General features: G+C 39.6%; 1 protein-coding gene and 1 long non-coding RNA gene across 2 annotated transcripts in view; one reads left to right on the plus strand and one right to left on the minus strand.

Annotated features, from left to right (window-relative positions):
* Window positions 1-263: 263 nt before the first annotated feature.
* The window catches only part of LOC111268976 (potassium channel subfamily K member 15), a 58,170-nt gene continuing 34,922 nt past the window's right edge, over window positions 264-23,511 (minus strand). Inside the window, exons 5-8 of the mRNA XM_022848265.2 lie at window positions 17,660-17,870; window positions 5,885-6,119; window positions 3,686-3,781; window positions 264-3,461 (exon numbers count right to left, since the gene is read on the minus strand). Coding sequence (XP_022704000.1) covers window positions 3,399-3,461; window positions 3,686-3,781; window positions 5,885-6,119; window positions 17,660-17,870 — 605 coding nt within the window. The 3' untranslated portion in view covers window positions 264-3,398. The remainder of the gene's footprint in view (window positions 3,462-3,685; window positions 3,782-5,884; window positions 6,120-17,659; window positions 17,871-23,511) is intronic.
* Window positions 3,382-23,511, plus strand: part of LOC111268979 (uncharacterized) — a 46,095-nt gene continuing 25,965 nt past the window's right edge. The window contains exon 1 of the long non-coding RNA XR_002685490.2: window positions 3,382-3,477. This is a non-coding gene — a long non-coding RNA (uncharacterized LOC111268979). The remainder of the gene's footprint in view (window positions 3,478-23,511) is intronic.

The following is a 23,511-nucleotide window of genomic DNA, read 5'->3' on the forward strand; positions in this document are numbered from 1 at the left end:
CTAGAATCACGTGTTTTTCCGCTTTTCGTCAGATTGGCACCGTACACAAGTTCAATATATCCATTGTATATTTTGACAGTATACTGTTGGAAACATCGAAGAATTGTTTAGTTGCTTCATTGGCTACGCTGTTGCTCATTCAGATTATTCATATTAAAAAAGAAAAACGTCATTTAGCGATAAATCTTTTTATCAATAGTAAAAATTTTAACTAAATTTCACTTCAGGACACATCTAGGTAAAGCGTCACAAAAAAAAACACGTTTTTTGGCGTAATGCTTTATTTTAATGTTCTTTTCTTAAATTAAAAAATAATTTTTTTCCGAAAAACAAATGTATGTTTCTCTTTTTTTTCACCTTTGTTTTATCTATGCGTCTCATCATAAATAGTCTATGGATCGAACTTCTCTTGATTACAAATAAAAAACATATACTGCCTGCTAACACGGGTTCCCATAAGCGTCTATATGAATAATTATGTGACACAATAAGTTATATTTGAACCGTCGCTGGGATGAGGGTCTAAAGTTACAATGCACATTATACATTTTGGCGCCTTTCCTCCAACATGTTACATGTTCAAGAAATACCACTGTACCGGCAATCGCAGAGTCGATTCAATCATTATTGCTTATGATATTTCTCCTATTTGGGTTACCTCTGCAACGGTTGCCTCCGAAAAAACCTACGGTAAATACCGTAGCTGAACAACTTTATAATACAATTGGATTTACATGAGAATATTGCTAACTCAATATTGATCTCCCTATTACGATTGACGAAAATCCATTACGCCACTAAATACGAAGTAACCATAGAAAAGCTATGATGCAGACATTGGTTATTGTTTGGTAGGAGACTGGGTCGGGTCAAAGTCAAGAAAGTTCTACTAGTTACTGAATAGCTGCAAGTCGTATAGTCATTTCAAATTGAACGGTTTGTCAGTTAAAATGTGCCATTTCGTATGTACATGCACATCATGTAACGCCTAAATAGATTGCAGAAGGTATTAGCACACAGCAACTTCCATTAGCTATACGAGGTGTACAGTGTGACACAATAATAGAATAGAAACAACAGTTGTTTACCGGAAGCGTGGATAAATCACCTTCCGAACGGTTTCTGAGAGGTTTTTTTAACCTTAAAAAAAAAAAAAAACTATGAATTATAGTCAATTCGTGCCTTAGCCAAAACGGTGAGTGAATTACACAAGCAGTAATTACATTGAATTAACTTTATGTTTAAAATGACAGCGATGAAATTGAAAAAAACAAGTTCTTGTTATCGAATCGTACCATAGATAAGCTAGTAAACAAGATTTTTCTCGAGTGTCTGAGAGACTATTGGTACTCTTCTTAGAGCTATCTATATTGTAGCATTTGCCAGAGACTCATTCACTCTGAGTAAGGCAATTTAGAAGAACTGCCGCGATCTTCATGATCACTGGCCTAAATATTATTATTTCGTGTTTCCGTGCATATACGATAGAACGTGTAGTGTCCTTAATCACGTAAGGACAGTGCGAATGTGAAATTTAGCTGTTAAAATGAGAGGAAAACGAGTCTCTTATGCAAACTAAAGTTCACACAGAGGCTTTCCCATGGGCTCTGACTATTGACCTCGATGGTCGTATCTATCGATAATGTGTATCGTACGTGGCTTTTGATTACCATTTTGGCCATTCAAAATAGTCGCGTGCCTGATGAACTTTTTTTTTTGTAATCTCAATGAGGCAATGAACATCTAAAACATTATTCCTTAATGAAATAAAGAACCGAACTTTTTGCTGCGAGACAAAATGTCTGATTCTAGAGAAAGAACAAAAAGAAACAAAAACAGTCCGTTACAAAACTACGAGTCCGAAAATGCGAGCCACGTTTTGAAAAGTCCATTAACCGCTCGGACGAAAGCCGCAAGCTCATGAAGCTAGGAAATGAAGTCGATTCATCCTTTCATTGTTCTTTTGAATCGACACAACGATTAAATAGAGAAACATTGACGGTACACGAAGCATGACGATTGCTTGAGCGATTGGCCGTGTTACCACTTATAGGGACATCCACTATGACAGATGCAGAAAACCGTCGATCTCATTGAGCCTTCCACAAACAGTCACCACAGGATTGCCATAAGAATCACCTTAGGTATGTATAGGCTGCCTTAACCTAACCTTCTCCCGTACCCTGAGTAACGGACTGAAGGCAGATGTCTCTCCTTCCATTTGTTTTTGCTGCCTTAAATTTGTTAGGGGTGTCCTCTGCTGAAGCATTTTATTAGACCAATATAACTTAGTAAGTTTTGTGCAGTTGTACCTTGTGCAAGCGAATAGTTCACCATTCATCAGTCATATAACTGATCATGGCTGAACTTGTACTGATGCTTCGTTTTCTGATTATTCCTTTGCGAGCCCTTAATTTGATGTCCGCGGCAGCTTACCTATCCAAGAATTCATTAAAGATTAGAGTTGGAATAATGTTGCCTATACATCGTAAAAACCAATTTTTTTGTCGATAAAAAAATCAGTGAGGACAGGCCAAAAAAACTTCAGACCGCAATCGTATATGTAGCGTTTCCCAACGACTCACAGAAAGTAATATGTTCCTTCAACATGCAGCTTTGCCTTCGCTGCGCGTTCACGTTTCACTTTAGCGCTGGCATAATCATTCACATTATTTTCGAGTCATATTTTCTTACATCTCATTGCACCAGGTTGGTATAACATTCAATAATAACTGTACGTCTGAGCCTCTCCTACTGCACACTTGGATGACTGGGTCGCCTTTTCACTGGCCGTCGTATACTCCACCAGCTCCGTCTTCGTTGAGTCTTGTTGCCAGCTGTATCCGACGCAGTCTTATCAGGCGCTGTATCTTAATTCATCTGTCGGCAGTTCAGTTTGAGGGCACCGTTTGGTCCGGATCAAGCATCAACGCTACTTCGGGCGGGGGCGACTCAAGCAAAACTTCGACGTGCGGCTGCCGAATACCGCGCTCATCAGCGACGACGACAGTGGGTAGCTGGTGGCTACCTGCGCCGTTCACCACCGGCGGTGTCATATCGTTCGCGACGGAAAACATCGGTACACACATTACTGGCACAGTTCCAGAGCTGTTGGGCACGTTCAGTGATGTAGCAGAATGTGCCGGCGTTGACTGAGCCAACAAAGGCTGGCGAGTTGGCGAAGCTTGACTCACATGCCGCCTCTGGTAGGTCACAGCTGCACTCGTGTAGACGTTGCTAAAGTGAGTGGGGCTATGATGGTGCTGTTGTACTGCTGCTGCGGCGACGAGGAGTTGTTGTTGCTGGTGATTGTTGTAGATGCTGTGGTGACTGTTGTTAGCTGGCGAATTGTTGGCCTGCCAGGTCGAGTGACTAGACGTGATGGAAGTGTGCGTCGTCTAATCCTCCACGTGAGCGAGGAGCCGCAAATGACGGGCGACGTCCTTGCACTTAAGGATCACCTAAGGTTAAGTTAATGTGAGTATCAGTGAGGCTTCATCCAACTCGTTAGAACCAAGATATTATTGAGAATATTTTAAACTTTCGCTTCCAACAGATTCCTAGAATTCTTTTTGAAACCAGGACCTAGAAACATGCTAGCCAGTGGAAGTAACACAGGGTTGAAGGAATAGCAAACGTTTCTCAGTATAATGTCACGAAGCGTGCGTTTTGCATGGTAAATTACCTCCTCTTGGACGAGATTAAACGACATAGCGATTATGGCGAGCCCAAGGATAAGGTAAAGACAACAGATGATCAATTTTGCCTGAGCGTCCTTATCCTGTGTGAGATAGCGAAGAAGAGACAAAATAAAAGGATTCATGAAAAACATTTGTTTGATACAGTAAAATTTGCTCCAATATCAAAACATTACATGGCCCTACTTGATTAGCTTACATTTTGTAGGAAGAGCTAAGATCCTGCGTCAACTTAAAAAGCTCATGCTACCAATTATATAGTTTATAAGAGAGAAATTTGTCTTGCGTTTATAAGTATTCTTCCTTCTTTTTGTTACGCCTTGATATGATGGTCCTCGGTAGATGAAAGTCCTTGTTTGTCAAGGGTAGCACAACATGATTTCCTCAAAGGGACATAGCTATCAGCACTACGGACAGCGGGTACGACTTTGGAATGACTTGACGGCCAAAATTAAAGGCACAATTAAATTTTTCAATAAAATTGAACAAGACATGAATTGCGTTTGATCCAGTTGATCATGGTTAGTGACGTTCATCAAATATACCCGACAGCTGCTTAATCAGATGCAGGCAGCCTATATCTATAATACATTCATCTCATCTGGCGAACAAAGCTCGCACGTAGTACTCATTGTTGGCTGGAAAAACTCAACAGTCGACATTTACCGACTTCGGTTAGTTTATACCACTTATAATTAGGTTTGTAGTGGTAGTGGCTGTCAGCGGTGACGATGAATGGACGGCTACAATGTTTCACTCTGTTAGTTACTATGGAAAAAAAAACGGGTCATCCATTTTCGTGCTTTCCGTGGCACGCCGTTGATTAATTATAATGGAAAGGACAAAGTGATCAATGCACGTAAGGTATTCGTTGCGTGCTTAAAGAGAAATGCATCCATAAAGCAATGCGATTTCATATACGATAGGTACATATTATTCGCGTAATCTGCATAACAACCTTCGTGAATCATACTAATAAAGAAAATAGAATTTATACGCATACGAAGGAGATGACCATGTTATGCTATTGGCTAAACGACACAGTATGGCAGGCCAAACTTATAAGGACAACTTTCGAACGCAACTTATAGAGCTTATGTTGATCCTCTAGCTGAAAATTTTTCTAGTCCTTTCGACGAAGAGGATTATCCGCTGCACGAGTGGCTGAACAAGGAAATGCAATATAAATACAGTCCATGTACTTGTCTTGGTGAGACCGCCATATTATAAATGGCTATGACGAAACCTTAGCACAAAAGAGGTCACACTTTCCACAGTGATACCTTTTATTCGACTACCTAAATGAACATTCTGGAACATAGTCGGACACTCTAAACCGTAAATTCCCTATTTTGGTTTTTATTATACCACTTTACTCTCCGGGCTCCGACCACAATATAATGCACGGTGTTTCATTCAACGGTAGCCACCTAAAAGCGGTCAATTTGTGTCTGCATCATATCCACTATGAGCCTCCACAGCTTTCGTTTCGCTAAGCCGTTTATCTATTTATTTGCTAGGATATCGAACACAAAGGGAAGTTTAGAAATTTTTAGAGAAGTTTTGAAGTTTTTAACCTCTGCTGAAAGATTTTTTAAAACTTGTGCGCTTACCGTATAGCGTATATGAACTGAAATTAGATGTTTAACGGATATATGCTATATCATTTGTTTCGACAAATCGGTTTAAGCAAATACTATTACTTATCAAGTGCTGCTAATCTTCTTAGCTCAAAGGTGTCAATGCCACAAAGGTGTCTGTTGATGATATACTTCATAAAAATATTGTCAGTTGACGCCCCTAGTTATGGAGCATATTTTAAAACGTAAAAAATAAAGATCTTTCGGTTAAAAGTCGGAGCCATATTTAAAAGAAATTCAATAAACTAAGATTAGCAAACTATTGTTTTTTTTTTTTTTAATTAGCTGAGAATGAAGAAATCTCTGCGCGACAAAAGTGAAGCCTAAATCAAACATCTAGTGTATCAGTAGTCAGCTGATTATTTAGAGATCGTTTAGTTATCGTACCCGTACGTTAGAAACATCTGAATGGATCACACATATACGCAGGTCCTAAACACACTCGATATAAGTATCGAAAGAGCTTATAAATCGTTTGCGTGAGTGTATAAAATACTTAAATATTTGGCTGTAAAAACATATGTCGCCAAAGATCCGAACCCTTACCTGCATGGCGTTATTCGTTGGATCGAATCCAAAAGTGCTTTGTCCAGGTACAAAATCTCCAAAACCGATAGTGCTGAGAGTTATGAAGCAGAAATAGGCACCATCGAGTAGACGCCAGCCCTCCCAGCCCGAAAAGATCAGGGCCCCCACACAGATATAGGACGCTACAAAAAGCATCACAAGATAGACTGGAATACGGGGTGGCGATGCTGGATTTGGGCCGTTTGGAGAGCTCCTGTAAATTTTTCAGGAGAAACGCAGCGGTAATAGAGTAACACAAAGGCTAATGTAGGTGATCTACGATTTCGTAGTTAATAAGATTTCGGCCTACCTGTGATCGCATGCGAAGTATCACGGTGTCATTGAATACCATCAAGTAATCAATTGGCGTCATTTAAAATTGTCTCCGAATCTCTACACTGTTTGTTAGGGCGACATTTTGATAAGGACGTTGTAACTTCAAAAGTTAATGAAACGTTATGTCTATGGATAGATGCAACAATCGTCCACATTATGCAATGTTAAGAAAATGAATCCAAATATTACTACCTCATATATATTCAGTGTTTTTGGTTGCCACGTATACTTAATATAGAATTGCCCATCCCATCACTCCGTGGCGTCTACCGCATGGCGGCAAGCCAAAGATGAATTTTTTAGCAATGAAAGCCTGCATTCAATAGTCTCACATTGACTCGACACACGTGAAAACGATTCTTTATAAATAAAGGATATATTTATTAGGTCCTTCAGGCAGATTACTCTAATCCAACGAAATGCTTAAGGTACCGTGTAACAGGCCGCAAATAAAAAATAAATCATCAACGTACTAGAAATTAAACTTTTTTTCCAGTGCTGATGCTCGAACTATTAGGATCTGCCTTTATCAATTTAAATTTTAATAATTTAATAATTAAATAAGTGATCACTGTAAATAATAACAAAATAACATAAACCACTGAATAATTAGTGTCTAAATTCGCACGATTCCGCTAACTATTGCGCCCTGTGGACAGATCCGTGAGTTCTTCCGCGACCCTGTTTTACCGTTCATTTAACTAATTCCACTTCTTAGCATTACACCCACTTGTATATAGGGTATAAGCTAAATCCCGTTGCCATTACTTTGGCTCTCCTGGATAGTTGCCTTTTTGCAGTTATTTCTGCAGCGTGTCCTAATAGATTCATCATGAAGCTTAATCAACTCTAGATTTGTTTCGCTCGTCATATATAAACTTTTGGCATGGTTTCGGGCTTGGCTGCCGGCCAAGCTGTGAGGAACGTGAAACGAGTAACATTCAGCCTATTTTTTAATAAACGTTGCGATTAATAGTTGACGAGAAAGTTCATCGATGACAGGAGGTTCAGAGGACTGATAAATTGTAGACTTCGTTCAGTGCCGTCTTACGGATCCATTAGTCATTCAAGCTGATAAAGGGCAAAATTCGAAACGAAGTTCAACTGTAACACCGTTCTTGTTACATAGTTTCCGTATAGTTATTCACACTGAGTCGATAGTGGGGCAAGCTCTTTTCAGGACGAAGCTACAGAGATCCTTAAAAAGTCGGCCCGATCCGTTGAGACGGTAATCGTGGGTCTGGGCGAAAACCGTTTCCGTCGTCCCGTAAAAAGCAAATCGCATACACGTAACGGAGCAGAACTGCATTCATCCTATCTTTACTGGGCGACAATTAATTACAAGAGGTTTTACGAACAGCCAGTCTTCTTCGTTGTGACAGTATAAGTAGAAATGGATCAGTATAAAGAAACGCATGTACAGACACTATACAGTTGCTTATAAGCCCCTGCACGCACACACGTTTATTTTTTTACGCGGCTATTATCTTCGTACACTCAACAATAATTAGCTAAGATGCTTTAGGATATAGCTTATTTTTTAAAGTTGCTCGCGTTAAATGAACAGTCAACTTATAACTTTTCAGAGTTAAGTCCCCTGATTTTGTAAGAGTAACTGCAGATTGTTTTTTGCAACGTGAATTCTAACAGGATACAAAGTATGATACATATCGATGATTGATATACGGAATTTTTTCGCTACGAATATTCATAGAGCATTAATAGATTACGCTCTAAGCTATTTAGCTAGCACTTTGGCAGGTGTCACTCGTAACTTTGCCTTTCTACCTGAAATCATTTTCTGTTATTTACGCAAAAACATGTATACTTTTAAAAAGAGATGTTTTGACACTTTTGCAACTTACCACGAATAGACATATAAAATGTAATAGAAATTCTTATCTACCCTTAATGGTCACTTACTTCATTATATCGATTAAGAGCATGATTTCAACAGCCCAGACTCTGTTGTTGGTCTTCTTAATAATAATTCCATTAGATTCATCTTGTTCTTGCTTCCAAACATAAATATGTAGTACGATGTAATAAACGCATTACAAGCAGCTGAGTGCAAGGGTTATTTCAAGAAAAATTTTGCCTGTCGCATAAATTCGATCTTAATCGGTGAGGGGTGCTGGCATATCAGTCGTTCAAAGTCGTTTATTGATTATTTTACGTCTAGTATCACCGTTGACATTACCAGCACGCTTCTCGGGTCGAACCTTGGCCACAACGAGTCCCTAGACTCAGCAGGTAAATACGCTAACTACATGGGTATGATTAACCTGAATATACCTAGGAGCACCCCAATGGTCTAGTCCAGATTTTTTTACCATATAGAAACATAGAAAACGATTCATTAGAGAAACGGCTAGATGGCAAGCTCCAATACCCAATCAATCCAATTTTTTTAATACATAGATAATAAAATAAGCCTGCCATTAACCGCAAAATGTTTGCATCTAGCCGTACATTCTAGTAGTTTAATTCTGTCGACACATACGCCCAAGTAGATGCCTACGCCGTTCTCCAACCTTAGCATTTTTATTGCTTGATGTGGATATGAGAAAATGTACCAACGACTCGATTGACAATTTAGAGCTTCAGGCACAAGGCTTCTTTGGGACAAGTAAATCGGATTGGGGTCAAGCGGCCGGTTTCTTTCTGCATCGCAAGCGAATCTGACTTTGCTGCGTCAAGGCCGAGCCCTTAGAGTTTGTCCAACTTCGAACAGCGAGATCAGCAGAGGATAGACGAACAACCAAGCCGTCTTCCTTTGAGATAGGTGTTTGCATCAATTCACATTGTTTTTGCTTAGTTTCCATTTTCTTCGGTCAGCTTCAGGATATTAAACAGAACTTCGTCTGGACATCGCACATACTGCACAGTTCTAAGCCACAAGACGATGCACATGTAGAACTTTTTTCGTTAAAATGGAACCTTACATAGACAATTGGTACACTTGTTCTCAACTATAGTCGAGTAGCCTTGCGTGAACTTGACTTCTTAAATTTCGATGTGTAAACATTACGTACAAAGTATTTGACATCTGTTTGTTACCAAGCCCAAAGGATTCAAGCGAGAGTGGCAAGCCCTTGTTCACCCTGGCAATGCACAGCCGTCCACAGAAAAGACTTTATCAACTAATTGAAGATACCCCCACTTGGGAAAAGAAGTTCTAGGAAGACAAACTAGATCGCATGAAGACGGCAATGGATGAATCTGTTTTTGACAGTCTCATCCACAAGGCTGTCGTTGCAGTCGTTTCTACATTTGTCTCTACTGCCTACAAAGGTCCAAAAGCTGTACAAAGGTAATACCAGTAACAGAGACGGATGATACGATGAGGTCGCGAGTAGGAACACAGACGTAATGGGCTGACGCACCGCTACGTTGTCCAATTAGACGTACACAGTTACCCGGGACTCGAAAAGAACACCGTTCAGTCGAGAATTGCCCGTCCGGAAATCCAGGATTCCGTTTTAGGTAAACTATCGTCCCGGTTCGAGGAATTACGGCTGAGTTTGACGCTTCTTATCGCTGACCGCTCGCGCTCCCGTGCTCAGTAACAATAGACCTTACTTTGCTCTATCAAATTGACTGTATAACCTATAAGTGACTCTAAGTAGGCAGTCAGTATATATAAAATCAAATAGGCGGATAGATTATAACTTGAGAGATGTACGGCATGTGAGTTTTGTCCATGAAAATGTCAATTGTTAGCAATAGAACTTGGCAACTTGTAGTAATCAAAAATCGTACGGTTAGGCAAATACTAATCACAGTTGATTACGTTTATTTGGATAATCGACACTTATTACGTTACCTAGTATTTGTCGCGAAAATTAACGTTTTTGAACATCCTGGCCTCGGGACCTGGAACATCGATAGCCTGGCCAAAAGACATCTTTGTGCAAATATTTTGGCCTGCTAACTGTATTCCTACATTGCATTTCTACCGGCTAAAATATACATAACAGGGAAAATCAGCATTAATTATACAACCTATAAATTCTATCTGTATACCAAAAAAATATTGTGTCTATACATACATATTGTGAATATGAATCTAATATTAACAGAGGCTATACTTAAACGTACCTGTTTCGAATACATGATTGTTACAAGTATATGAGATCCCTTTACTATTTATACTTCGTATAGATGGACTCCAAAGAAGACTTGCGGAGGAAACTCGTAGGCTTCTTAAGGCAAAAGTACTTACAAGACTCAAGTTTGTTCACTAAACATGTAACTCTGCTCTTGCAGGTTAATGACCTGCTACCAAATAGAATTTGACCCTAAGTAGCACGAAAAATGGGCATTAATTTGTTATTCTTTACGTTTTATCAACTGAAACCGGAATTGATATGTCCAACAAGGTTTTCGCGCAACCCATTCATATAGACTACATATATTGATCAAACCACTATCATTCTCTGAACACGTTTAGATCACTGGGTTGTTTTTTTTGTCACTTTTATTGTTTTTGTAATTAAATCATGCAAAGAAATACAGCTGTAAGTCAATTAGTCAGCGTACGACTGTTAAGGGCGCCAAAGGGTCAATCAGGACGACCGACGGCCACTGTTGCCTTGCAGGTGACTTTATCTATCGTTTTCCCACAGCCACAATGAATTGGCGGAGCCATCACTGTCAACTGTCTGTTAGCACAAGCGGGCTTCTGTCACGCGACCATTTGGGCGCCGGCTAAATATGGCTCGTAGGCATCTGGCCGTACCCGCAAGAAAAGGGAACATCGTAAACGGAGAACCCATCAGCGAAATCCTAGTTTAGCTTCTCGTCTTGGTGCTTAACTTAGAAATTTGTCTGCATGCTCTTATGGTATGACGCGGAACATTTTATCGGCTATCAGATCCACTGCTAACAAAATCCTAATTTTAGAATGACCATACGTTTCATTCTCTTGGGGTGCTCGACATAAAATGGTTGTGCAATCTCTCTTTTGTACTAACGTAGGACAACTACGTTGCCTAGATTTCGTCCACATCAATGATTCCAAGTTGAATGCTCGTCTCAAGAATATATGCCTAAATTTTATGCCTGCCACCCACGCAGCGTTGAATCGACTGTAATGCGAAGAGTCAAGTGACATTTCGAGAGTTTTTTTTTTCTAAGCCTCCGATTGTCATAGAGATATTCCAACTTAGAAAAGCTGGATTTATGTTTACTAACATACTTATAAAAATTTAGTATATACAACTTATAATATTATGTTAGGGTTAGGGCATAATCTTGATCTGGGAGCATCGAACCTCGAGATGGCTTCTATGACTATATTGGATAAGGCTAAGTTTTTTTTTCAACAAGTCTTAGGATGGCACGTCACCGTGCCGAATATATTACTCTACTAACAATGTGATTACTATTAACACCTTTCATAAAAGGCCTGAAGCGGGATTTTCGTTTAACAAAAAAAGCAAATGTCGAGATCATTGTACGGAGTATTATGACGCCTCTCATTTACCGAAACACTCTTTCCCGAGTTCTCCACCATAATGCCAGTTTCTTTTAACCTTAAAGGCATGTTTACATGCATTTTTCATATTTATGCATTATTATAATTGTATGGCACCGGTGTTTAAGAAAGCATAACTTTGTTGGCGCCTGGGTAAAAAAACCCGATTCAACTTACTGTGGCTGGTTGCTTCGTTCATACGGTGGTTATTATATGATCGCTGCGACATGGATATATTCAATGAAGCATATCGGCACGGTGTCTTCAACGACCAAGGGTCTTACTATGCATTATCATATCTAGCCCGTGACACACGATGGTTTCTAGAATTTTTTAAAAGCACTTAACGGCCCTTAGCACCACTTGTGCTTGGCAATATACAATCAGCGCACCGTTAGATAGATGTGAAAGCATGACAAAAAAGAAAAAACACTGTCTAAATCGACCGTAGTCTATTTACAAGTTTTTCCCTATATACTGTAATAGAGAGCACAAGGTACATAAAAAGACAAGGCAATATTAACAGAAGAGTGGAGAGTCAGCTTTGAAGCAGTCTGAAGCGTTCAGAATACAGAAAATTGCAGATATTTTGGTTTCGTGTAGCCTGTCCGGAAGCAAGGTATCATAGTACCCCATATTATCTTAATATGAAACTACTTAATAACTCAGAGCAAGTATAGAAGATACTTTCGTCGATAGAGTCGTATCATAATCTAGCTGGATAGTTTCAGGGACTTTTACGCTGTCCCGTTGTGAATGCGGTCTTTTTATTAAATGAACTCACAAGGGCTCTGAGCCGAAGTTCGTGTATCTTTCATTACGAGAGCACTTTTGTATAAGCAATACAGATAATAAACAATGAAGCGCGACAAGCACAAGCTAGAAGAATGACGACACGTCAAGGCTGTCTGACTCGGTCGAGATGGTCCCAATTCGTTGCAAAATAAATATATAAATTTTCCTGTGGCCTACACAATACACGACTCCCCGGATTCTAGCATTATTTGGATCTTTTTCTCGTTGGTCTGCCTATAGCCGTTTCTACGGTTATATTCGATGCAGTATCCCAGCAAGCCGGATCCCAGATATAGGGGTAAAAGGTAAAACAAAGTATCCAGCCGTCTCCTACTGCGCCAGCTGCCCCGAACTCGTACAACGTAGACATATAAGGATAAAATGGAACATTTATAAACTTCGTATGTACCCGCGCGTTTCGCGTATAATCTAGGAACGTCACTATATGTTCATGGAATGTAAACTTTGTCCCATTTTTATTACCTTCAGTCCGGTACGCTGCTATAACGTAAGCAACCTTAACGCTATTGGAACCCTCACTCGTTGAAGCGAGCACGCCGAAATATATGTTGGAGGGATAGTATTGTTATTATTACTATCCGCAGGTGATCTAAGGAAAATTTTCCCATGACAGAGTTATGCAACTTCTCAGTTGGAAAGATTAATGATATGGTTTGTCGCATTTAATCTTATATTTGTCTATTGATATATACGGCAAGAGCACAGTGGGCCAGGCTTTCCTCTACTGAGTCTGCAATAGAGGCAGTCTGACCCAACATGCTATACAGTTTTAAAGTATTATCAATGTATTCAATAAATAAATAGGTCGTTTCCCCATAGAAAGCAGTTAACAGTTGAATTTTCCTTTCGAAAACGACCTACGTTAGTGAATTGGGACCATCATTATATATGACACTAGAGCTATAATAAATAGATATATAGAAGTAAACTGTAGTCGGAAGGCTGGTTCATAAAATGTAAGGATGAATTAAATGAACCACGAAACTAAATGTTGTGAGCTTTTCGCTGACAGGCTCTCTCACTGCATTAAGGAATAGATACGACTTGAGATCAGAACAACGCTACCATCGTCTTTCGTTGGAAACTTCACTAATCGAGCGATTTTGCAACACTGAGCGCGTCATACAGGTAGAACCAATATATGTAAACGCATTGCGATTGGCAGCAGAGTAAACCCGAGTCAAAAAAGTATCAGATTTGAAATCACTGCTAGTCGGGGCTTTTAGCTCAGGAAAACCTATACGAAAAGACCATGCGGCAGCTATACACTCTATAGGTACATTATAGCGCCGCAGTAAACTCCTACGTCTCGAATCTGATCACTGAAATCGCTGTAACAAAAAGATGCGCCAGGCCGAAAGGTACCGCGCCCTGAACAGGTTCCTTTACCCGACCCCGCTTCCAGGGCAAAATAAGTGCTTACGTTCAACTCTCTTGAGCGATTACCTCTTTATATCAGGAGAGAGGGGAAAACCGACGATGAAGAGCTCACTTCGAACAAGCAGCGGGTACTTAGCGGACGTCGGGGTGACTGTCGCAAATGAACTGGGAAGCAAAGGCCAGCTTGAACTACGACCACACCGGGTAGCGCCATTCTACTGGATTGCTTGAGACAATGCAGTACAGGTCGAGATTCGATAGAATTGGAGAGAAACCGATAGAAATCTAAACACGTGGCTTTTCGGACGATGATTCTTGATGTGTGATAGTTTGATCTGTAGTCGTCGTGCTCCGGAACCAGTCAGATCAGCAGCTGGGAGACGACTCATTCGATATACACAAATAACTACGACTGAAATTCGGTTTGTCTCTATTGGGTATGGACGCGTTTCATTGTACGAAATCGTATTCTGGCCATATGCGTCAATGGACGAAAAAAAAACGTACAACTAAAGCAAAATAAAGCTCCAGAAAATCCTTCTGTTTATTAGATGCTCCATAATAGCCTAAGACAGGTTAGTTTATAGGCAATTAACCTAAAATCATCTCTTTTCAGCCTAGATAATGTTAATCTCTACTCGTATATCTAAATAAGAAAAATTTTCGTGCTTGATAGTACAAGCTGTACACGTGAAGCCTTTGATTCTATCCACTCATCATTGAAATATCACTGACAAGTTTAGGAGCTTTCAATTTCGTACAGAGCCGCTTTGAATATTTTTATAAACTAATAGTAATCGTCCTTTACTAATGGCGATTAGTAGTGGAGACTTATCTATTTGAAAGGCAAAAAATTCGCTTTATATCTATAGTTTCTCAAAGATTATGTGCAAAGCGGGAAGTCATCAAAAAATTAACTCCCAAATATTAATTTAGGATGAAGAATCTGCTTAAAGGCCAAAATTTTCTACGAAATGCCAGAATCACAGCATAGCTATACACTCCACATGAATAAGCTCGAATTTGTCGACTGTTATAATTTTAGATTTGCTTTTGAGTTCGATACTCACCAGGAACTAATTTACATACTGCCCTATTATAAGACGAAACGAAAATTTATTTTATGGATAGAAGCTTTCTTACAACACAAAACTTCCAAGAAAATACGTCCTATTTAAATTAAGGACCTGTTAACGGGCTGTCTCTACAAGTATTCCTTCAATACAAACTTTTCCTAGACAACTTTGTTTTAAGCACGGACAGGTACTCGAAGCGCGTTACCGAAAAGGCCAAAAATACAAATAGAACGATCAACTCGATTCTATAAAGTTTTGAGCTTTACAGTCGACGGCAGCTCTTTATATAATTGCTTAACACCTGCGTATTATTCATGCGAGTCCTATCGTCAAATTGGAGTTAATTAAGGACAATGTACTACTCCTCAAATTATAACGTAACAGATAGTCTGAATCCACCATCATAGGAGCTATAGAGAGATTACTGAATCTTATCCAAAAAGTATTTGCGCCTTTATCAGGATCTAGACATCGAACAAAAGGCCCTGAACTACGACTACTTTGAATGGTCGAATAGTACACTGCTTTGCGTACGGTATACCTGGACCAGCGCGCAAATAGGCACCACCCGATATTTGATCTAACGAGCAAATAGACGAACTCAAATGCTTTGAGCAGTGCTGAACCACTTGAAAAAAGTGTAGAACCGCTTTGCCGGGGAAGACGATATTTCTAAGGGGGTTGCCACACAGGTTCGTGTACAGGTGATTCGACCGGCACTCTTCTGATGAGAGATTCCAAACACTCGTTCCGCAGAGACCTCACTGATGCTGCAGAGGACAAATTCAGAATAATACATTTCTAGATTCGTGTCGCTTTGGAAACGTGCCAGTAAACAAATGTCCACGTGTCTGGGCAGAAACTGTCGGAGCGCGTCCACAGATAAATAGCCAGAAGCAGAGAAAACTACGAGTGCATTCGTATTTCTCTTAGAGAAGCTAAAAATTAAAGATGGCACTGGCTGAGATGTAGACCCGAACGACTATGGTTACCAAAGCAGGCAGATTAAAGGTAACGTTGCTGCACTTAAGACAAATAATGGCTAGAGTCTATAACGGGCCAACGAGCTATAGCGTTGCGGACTGTGTCGAATCTTGAGTGCAGGAGAAAGTTCAATATTGCCAGCTACTTTTCCCAGGAGCCCGATATCTAGGGAAATAGCAAATGACTTTTTAAGTATATACTCATGTTTTAAAAGCAAGAGAATCGTTCCTTAGTCAATAGGCAATTAATGAGTACCTGTTCAGTATATACTAACTCTTTCGTACGGCGGCAATCTTGCAATCAAGTACCATCAGGGATGTTTTCCTCATGCATGCCCGCGTTAGTAACTATGTTGATAGCGAACCCATTGCTAAGACACCAACTAGACCACAAAAGCTGGCTTTCACAGGCGCAACAATACAATTGTACAAATACACACTTATAGCTAACGCGAATAATTTTCGAGATAATTAGGAAAGTAGATAGGGCTCATGTTTGCTGCCAAGTCTCCCTCTCTCTCTCTCTCTCTCTACATATGTATATATATGTACGAGCATGCAGTACGAATCACACGACACCCATTCTCTCTGAGTTACTAAGTTGACAAAACACAGAGATCTTATTTTTCGCTGCAAAGATTACGGTGCCTGTTTCTGAAGCGATCCAACCCCTGTCGCTTTGGTTTTACAGAGTTTACAGAACGCGCATTCTCTTCAGTAGCGTATATTACTCTCTGGCTTCACAGATAAAGTTCAAAAGTGCTTATTTCGCAATTAATCAGATCAATTAACTAATTGAGCTACTTTAATTATTCAGACAAAAAACAGTATTTTGCTTTACCTTCAATAGCAAGGTGTTTCAAGTTTAGTAGTATACGAATGGTATGTGTTGGGACGCCTTTCTCATATTTTTCAGAAATAGAAATACCTGATTATCGGTGGCTATTTCCATGTTTTAAACTAGATAGCACATAGACACAAGAGTGTCGATATTATGTACGGCATTGCATCTTTTATGTAAAATAGCGGCTTCAAAAATACATACAATATTCAGGTGTTTGCTGTCAGTTGTTATCGAAACGATTATCCCTGTAGAATGTTATACAGTTTTAGTAGGTGACTTGCTTCTATCTGCGAAAGCTGCGCCATCGTATGAAATATCCACGTGCTGCATGATGTGCTACAAAACGTATGTGCTATTAAATTTTCTTTCTATTTTGTCTGATTTCCTCTAATGATTACTATCGGAAGGACATCGGATAGCAACACAGGTACAACATAGGGTACACAGCGGCGTCTAACGATCTAGAACGCTTAGGGCTGTCACGTCACTGTTAGTTATAGTAGTGGTCTATCTTCTTGTCGCAACTGAAGTGTCTCAAGCATCTACATTCATTAAGAAATCAAACATCATTACTTAGTAAGACAGTACTACAAACTAAATAGAATCCAACTCAAATAGGCGATATCAGACCCGGGATTGTGTTACTGATAGGCCCGAGCCTTATTGACTCTACAGCCGCTAACCGATTATCTTAGTGCTTCGTTTATCGTCATCATTCCGTCCTGCTTTTGCTCTTACATTAAACACAAGTTATACTTAGAGAGTTACGTTTGCTGTTTCAACCATATTTGTGGCTTTTAATGATGTTGGCCCGCGTATGCGTAAAACGGAACAACGTACCCGTCGATGCCATTTAGCGTTCCGGAATTTCGTTGTGGAGGCGGGATCGGAGCACATAGGCAGCACATTCGCGAATACGCAAACCGAAACGATCCCGCAAGGACGTTACCGATATTTGATAAACAGAGAAGCATTAGCGGGATGCCGACCAGAGCGTATAGGATTGTCGCCACTTTTCCTTCATTGGTCTTCGGAGCAATGTGACCATAGCCTGTTGGGAGAAAATTGGCATAGATATAGACGTTAACAGCAAGCACTGTTTTAAAAGACTTAAGCTACCTTCTGCAGTTGTTAAACCAGGGGAAGTGTTAGAAGAATACGTTAAACGGGCCCTACCAGTTTTGGCTCGTGATTACCATAAAAACTGCTTTCAATGAAATCCATGCATTTGTAATCCTGTTCCACGCGGTTTAGCGATATATAGCCTTGTATTCTAGCCAGAACTGAGTCGATCGCAAAAGTAGGTGAGCTTTAATAAAAGGAACAAATAAATCCGATAAAGTGAGGAAAACGCGCGTGTATTGCAAGCGCGCCAACGCCCACCGGGAATAGGTTCCAGCAGAGTGGTTGCCTTAAACCTTTTTGCTCCTAGGCTAATAGATACGGACGAGTCCGATGCTGTTTTCAAAATCAATCGCAGATGTGCGCGAGTATAACATTTGTGATGTTTATAAAACGTTAAGAAAAGCTCATGGATAAGGACGTTCATCTGTTCAGGTTGACAATACCCACGAAAAATCTGCTGAAGGAAATGCACCTAAATGGTACTTTTTGTGAAATGCATTCGATCACCACTCGTGTGTAAGTGGCACTTTGGTAAACGTCTTTCATTATACAGAAGTGTTTTTTGCTATTTAAAAAACACTACATTGCAAAAATAAGAAAGAACCTCAGGTCTGCGTCTGCGCATCTTTTTGGCCGGGTTTTTTATTCATGCACTGGTCAAATGTCGCGTCGAAGTACTGATGGCATCCTGAAACGAACATCAATTCCATCTAAAAGTATTCACTTGATTCCGTTCACATCGGGTCATCAGCGATAAATTGGCTTTTTTTTTTCTGGAAATAACGGCATAGGTAATTTAGCATTGTGAACCCCAATATAAACACTGATTTTCGTAGTGGGTTCACATGAACATTCCGTACAGCCACTGAAAGAACTAGTTAGAATAGACTTTAGTTCTGTGCAAAAGACTGCTAGCATATTATAACGTTAATCACTGCGAAGCATATATTTTTGCAGGTATGAACATTAAGAATGTCTCGCTTTCTCATATGTACTTAACGTCATAGCCTTTCTTAAGTGTGCTTGGCAGTTACACAACAGTATTTTGTTAAATTATAAGAAATAATCTAACAATTTAGTATCGTAACGTCGCTGTTTTTACTTTCAGTTACCATACATGCATTTTTTTCGACACATTTAATACGGTTCAAAGTTATAGTTACAATTACTGATATGAATGCTCACGCTAAGGTATAACATCTCGCAGAGCGTGCAAACGGGGTCAAGAGCGGCGCCCAAAGCAATAGCGCAGTCTTCAGTTTATACAGTCAACCTTACACAAACGCTGATATTACTTTTAGGTAGACTAAAAATGCATAATATTACTTCTGCATCCCCGTATCCCAGTCTCGACCTTCCCGCGCCGTTCTCGAGAAAGTCGTTTGCTGCCGTTGTAAAACGTCACATACCCATTGAAACGGTAGCCATGTTGCAGGGCCCCGCTTTCCTTTTTGTTGTAAAGAGGGTTAAGAAAAGTCAAACCGCGGTCAACAACGCTGACAGCAAGGCTCAACGGAGCTTGTTCAGTCTAGCAAAACTACACAATCTTCTTGCCGAAGTGGAATGGCAAACAAAGAGCGCTCTGTTTCAGCGACAGCCCGAATTTCCGGGAATGCCCGATTTGACAAATCGCTCGTCAGCCTGCGGCGGGCCAATCTCTCTTTTATTGACAACTGTTGTAAAATAATCTGATACTAATGGATCTAACATACGTAATACATTTTTGTTCGAACAACGCCCACCTAGACAAGTTTAGTGATTTGTAGAACGGCGAAAGACATTATCGCACTGCTTTTGGGTTTCATTTGTTACGCTTGCTACATAGATACCAAATTGCGTAATACCAAGTCGCGCGATGTAAGTCTAGCTAGCTAATATCATTTAGCTATAAAAAAATACGCCCAGTTCTATTGGCTCTAAATAAAATGTAGTGAAACGATTCTGGATGGAGCTATAAAGATGGCTGTAAAGATCGCAGACTGCAAAAACGACGACTTCAAGGTCATCCTTGTCCAAACCTGTGGCGCTTTTGGACAATCAGTCGCTCAGTGGGCCTACCAACTGGTCCCTGTTTGATTTTGAGATACGCGACCCACAGGTACTAGCTCAAGTAGAAAGCTGGATGCTTTTGGTACGATGCCGTAGTGGTTCGGATGATGAAGACTTTTATGAATATTGTTAGCACAGAAGAAATGAACTGCGGGTACAACGTATGGTGCGTCGTGTACTGTTGTCTCCCCAGTCGATAGAAAGAATATTTGTTGGCGACATATCTGTCAAGTTCGCTCGGAATACAAAGTTTCCTTTTGTACTTGGTGGCTCCAAATTGTTCGTTAGGTAGACAATCCACCTTAGGAAAAAAATGAGAAACATGCGTTCTCAAGAAACACGCACAAAACAATCTAAATAATGTTAGATAGATTAGGTAGATGCAGAATAATCACGATTTTTTCGCTTAGCAACAGAGCTATGCTATCCTACAGCTTCAACTCAAGCATACGTAAATACCGCGTTTTTATGAGGCATCGTCGTATGAGATGAAGCAAAGACTTCACAATCGGAAAAATCAATACAATGAATTAGTATCTTCGTTTGTTTGAGAATTTTCATCGAAATAATGACTTACGCGCAATCAAAGAATAACGAAATATAGCCTTTGGAAAATCCTAAATTGGTGTAAACATTCCTAAACAAAATTAGATGTCATTGACTTAGAATAATCGATATTTAGAATAATCACAGTGTTCAGTAAATTGCCTAGAAAAGTCAATGTGTCACATTTGAAAGACAGCGATATGTAGTAGCTGACGTAGTTTGACGAAGTGTTTCGAAGTATACGAAAATTGTTTACTAACATTAAAAACATTTTCCAGACTATGGACAATTTTGTTATACACTGTTTTTCTAAAGTGTTTTCTCGAACTAAACAACTAATAACTGATAGGAATATCGAGCTTGGGAAAAACACTTATTCTATGAAATGAAATATGGCAAGGACTCGTCACATCATTTAGCCCTTAGGCACCCTTTCATGCAACGAATACACCTGACTGAAACCTTCCGTGGAAGAAACCTTTGTGTTTCAAATTTTTGCGCCCGGTATTGCCGCTAGGCATTCCGCCAGACCGTTTGTTGGCGGGTTGGCTCCCAGCATTTGAATCTAGATTACAACGTGTTCCTAAAATAGCAGGCAAATACGTTACTTACAAAGCCCCGCAAAATCTATATGAACTCAAATTTCCACAGAATCACAACTGCCATTTAAGGATTCCTTATGATGAAAGCCATGAATAAATCCGGTCCGATTGTTTCTACAGAAGAGAAAATTCCAGTACCTCTCTACCATTGACCTTTACACGCATATACCTCTGACCCTTTTGATGCGCAACTTAAGGTATGCAAAAATAAATATCCAATCATTTAGTAAGCTTATGTTAAATGTTTTAAGTGTGCACATACTTCCAGCTTCCACGCCTGTTACCGCTGCCAAGTATTGCTTCCGTCTGCTGGCCCTTAACACAAAATGATTTCTTACTAAGCTCGGTTTCAGACCCTGACCCAGTTGAGTCATTAAGTGTGGGTTTCTGGATACGGGCAGGCAGGCAGACAGCCTTTGAAAATTTGTAATTTTTGCCAATACGCATATTGAAGGAATCGGGTCGGTCAAAGTGGTACCTTTTTAAAGGCAAAGTTGGTAATCAGTTTTACGAATACCATTCGGTTAGAGTAAAACGTTTCACGTAAATATACAAAATGTGGCTGATATGTACGAATAAGCTTTGTATATCGGGCTACAATTAGGTTCTGCGTAAAACGCTTCGTGATTATACGACGTTCAGAAATATTTTTGACTGTTCCAATATTAATAGCTTCTCAAAGGCACAAAATTTAGTGCAGTACAATTGACCTTATAGTATCCTTTTTCTCAGCACTATGACCTAAAATTGTTTGCAAGGTGCCTTCATTTACGAATGGTAGCTTTGGTTCCGGAGCGCAGTCAAGCACAAAATGAGCTCATCTTGACTTACTTCGCCCCATACCCCCTGGCTTTACGCCCCGTAGAGCACGTCACATAATAGTCACAAGAATACTGTATAAGCAAACCTACTATCGCGTAGGACTCAACTGAATTAAGCCTTTCCTAATCTCGCGTTACCGCAGGCAAAGTTCATAGATTCAACCCTTATTTATTATAGCTTATAGGTCTTTTTGTCATAATGCTAATAATAATAAGTCTATGTAATCAATTAATAATGCTATAGCGATAAAGCTAATCGTACAGCCCATTTTGCCTATCGAAATGTAGAAAAATAACTAACTGCAATATTTGTTGGCATCAGTATTGAATTTACTATGCGAGTTTTCGTTGCACGTGCTAACTAATTCATGGGCATACATCGTATTGGTAATCTCGAACGAGCGCGTCTAGTTACATTGACAGATGGACACCTAGGAACTTTCGACCGTATAACGGAATGACGTTGCCAAGTGCCGTAAAAAAATCCTGTGACGTAGCTATGAGCTGTTTACTACTAACTATCTCGATTTCTTCACTTAAAAAAAATGCCTTCACATGCTTTGTACCCTGAAAAAATACCGACGAGTATGACAGAGGTTTTTCAATACATCGAAACTATAACAGAGTCCTTAAAGGCTAAATACTGAGCATTACACATAGTGGTGAGGCCAAGTAAATACTGCGGAGGTTTTTCGACTTGATGATGATCCGTTGAATAAAAACGAATGCAAATGGAAGCATATTATTTGGCTGATCGCTATCTGCAGTCGGCAATCTTCATACCTTCATCTCTAGTAAACTATTTATCATTTATTTTTCAGGCCCGAAACAAATGATGTATACAGTGCTAGACGTGGGCATAATGATGTACATATATATACAAAGGAATATGTTGAAAATGGTGTGTCACATGTGAATAGCTGCTGAAAAAAATTTCACATATCCTGGCTATAATGCCTTAGCTAGAGAATGGATATTCTAGACATACGAAATAACACTGAAAATGCTTGTTTCCAAATCGAAACATAAATATCAACCACATTAGACGGGCTATAATTGTTAAATGAAAGAACCTCCTTCGGCTGTTGTTTTCCCAATCTCAATAATATGTTCATCTATTTCACCTGTTTTTCTGTATAGCTTCATGGTTTTTGCGGCTCGACTCTAAACAGACACGAACAAAACACGATAAGAAGATCGAAGTATTTGTTTAGGTGACGACAACGCAGTGTATATTTCGGTGTGAAAGAAGACAATGTGGAACTGCCTGTAACGGCTGATATATAGAAGTTACGATTCTTGTCTCAAAGACTAAGCTTGATCACAAGCAAAATTAAATTTCTAGAGCGTACAGCACATCAGTCAGCGTATTCAGCTAAAAAGTCCATTTCATAATTTACATTCCGTAGATGTAAAATAGTAGCAAATTAAGTCTAGGTTAAAAACATGATAATTTCTATTAGATATTTTTCGTTTTAGTTAGTAGTAGAAAATTGTTTTCATCTTGACGTACATTGCCTGCCATGCATTCAATTTGCTCAATTTTATG

This window comes from Varroa jacobsoni, unplaced genomic scaffold (genome assembly GCF_002532875.2).
Source record: "Varroa jacobsoni isolate VJ856 unplaced genomic scaffold, vjacob_1.0 scaffold_1338, whole genome shotgun sequence".
NCBI lineage: Eukaryota > Metazoa > Arthropoda > Arachnida > Mesostigmata > Varroidae > Varroa > Varroa jacobsoni.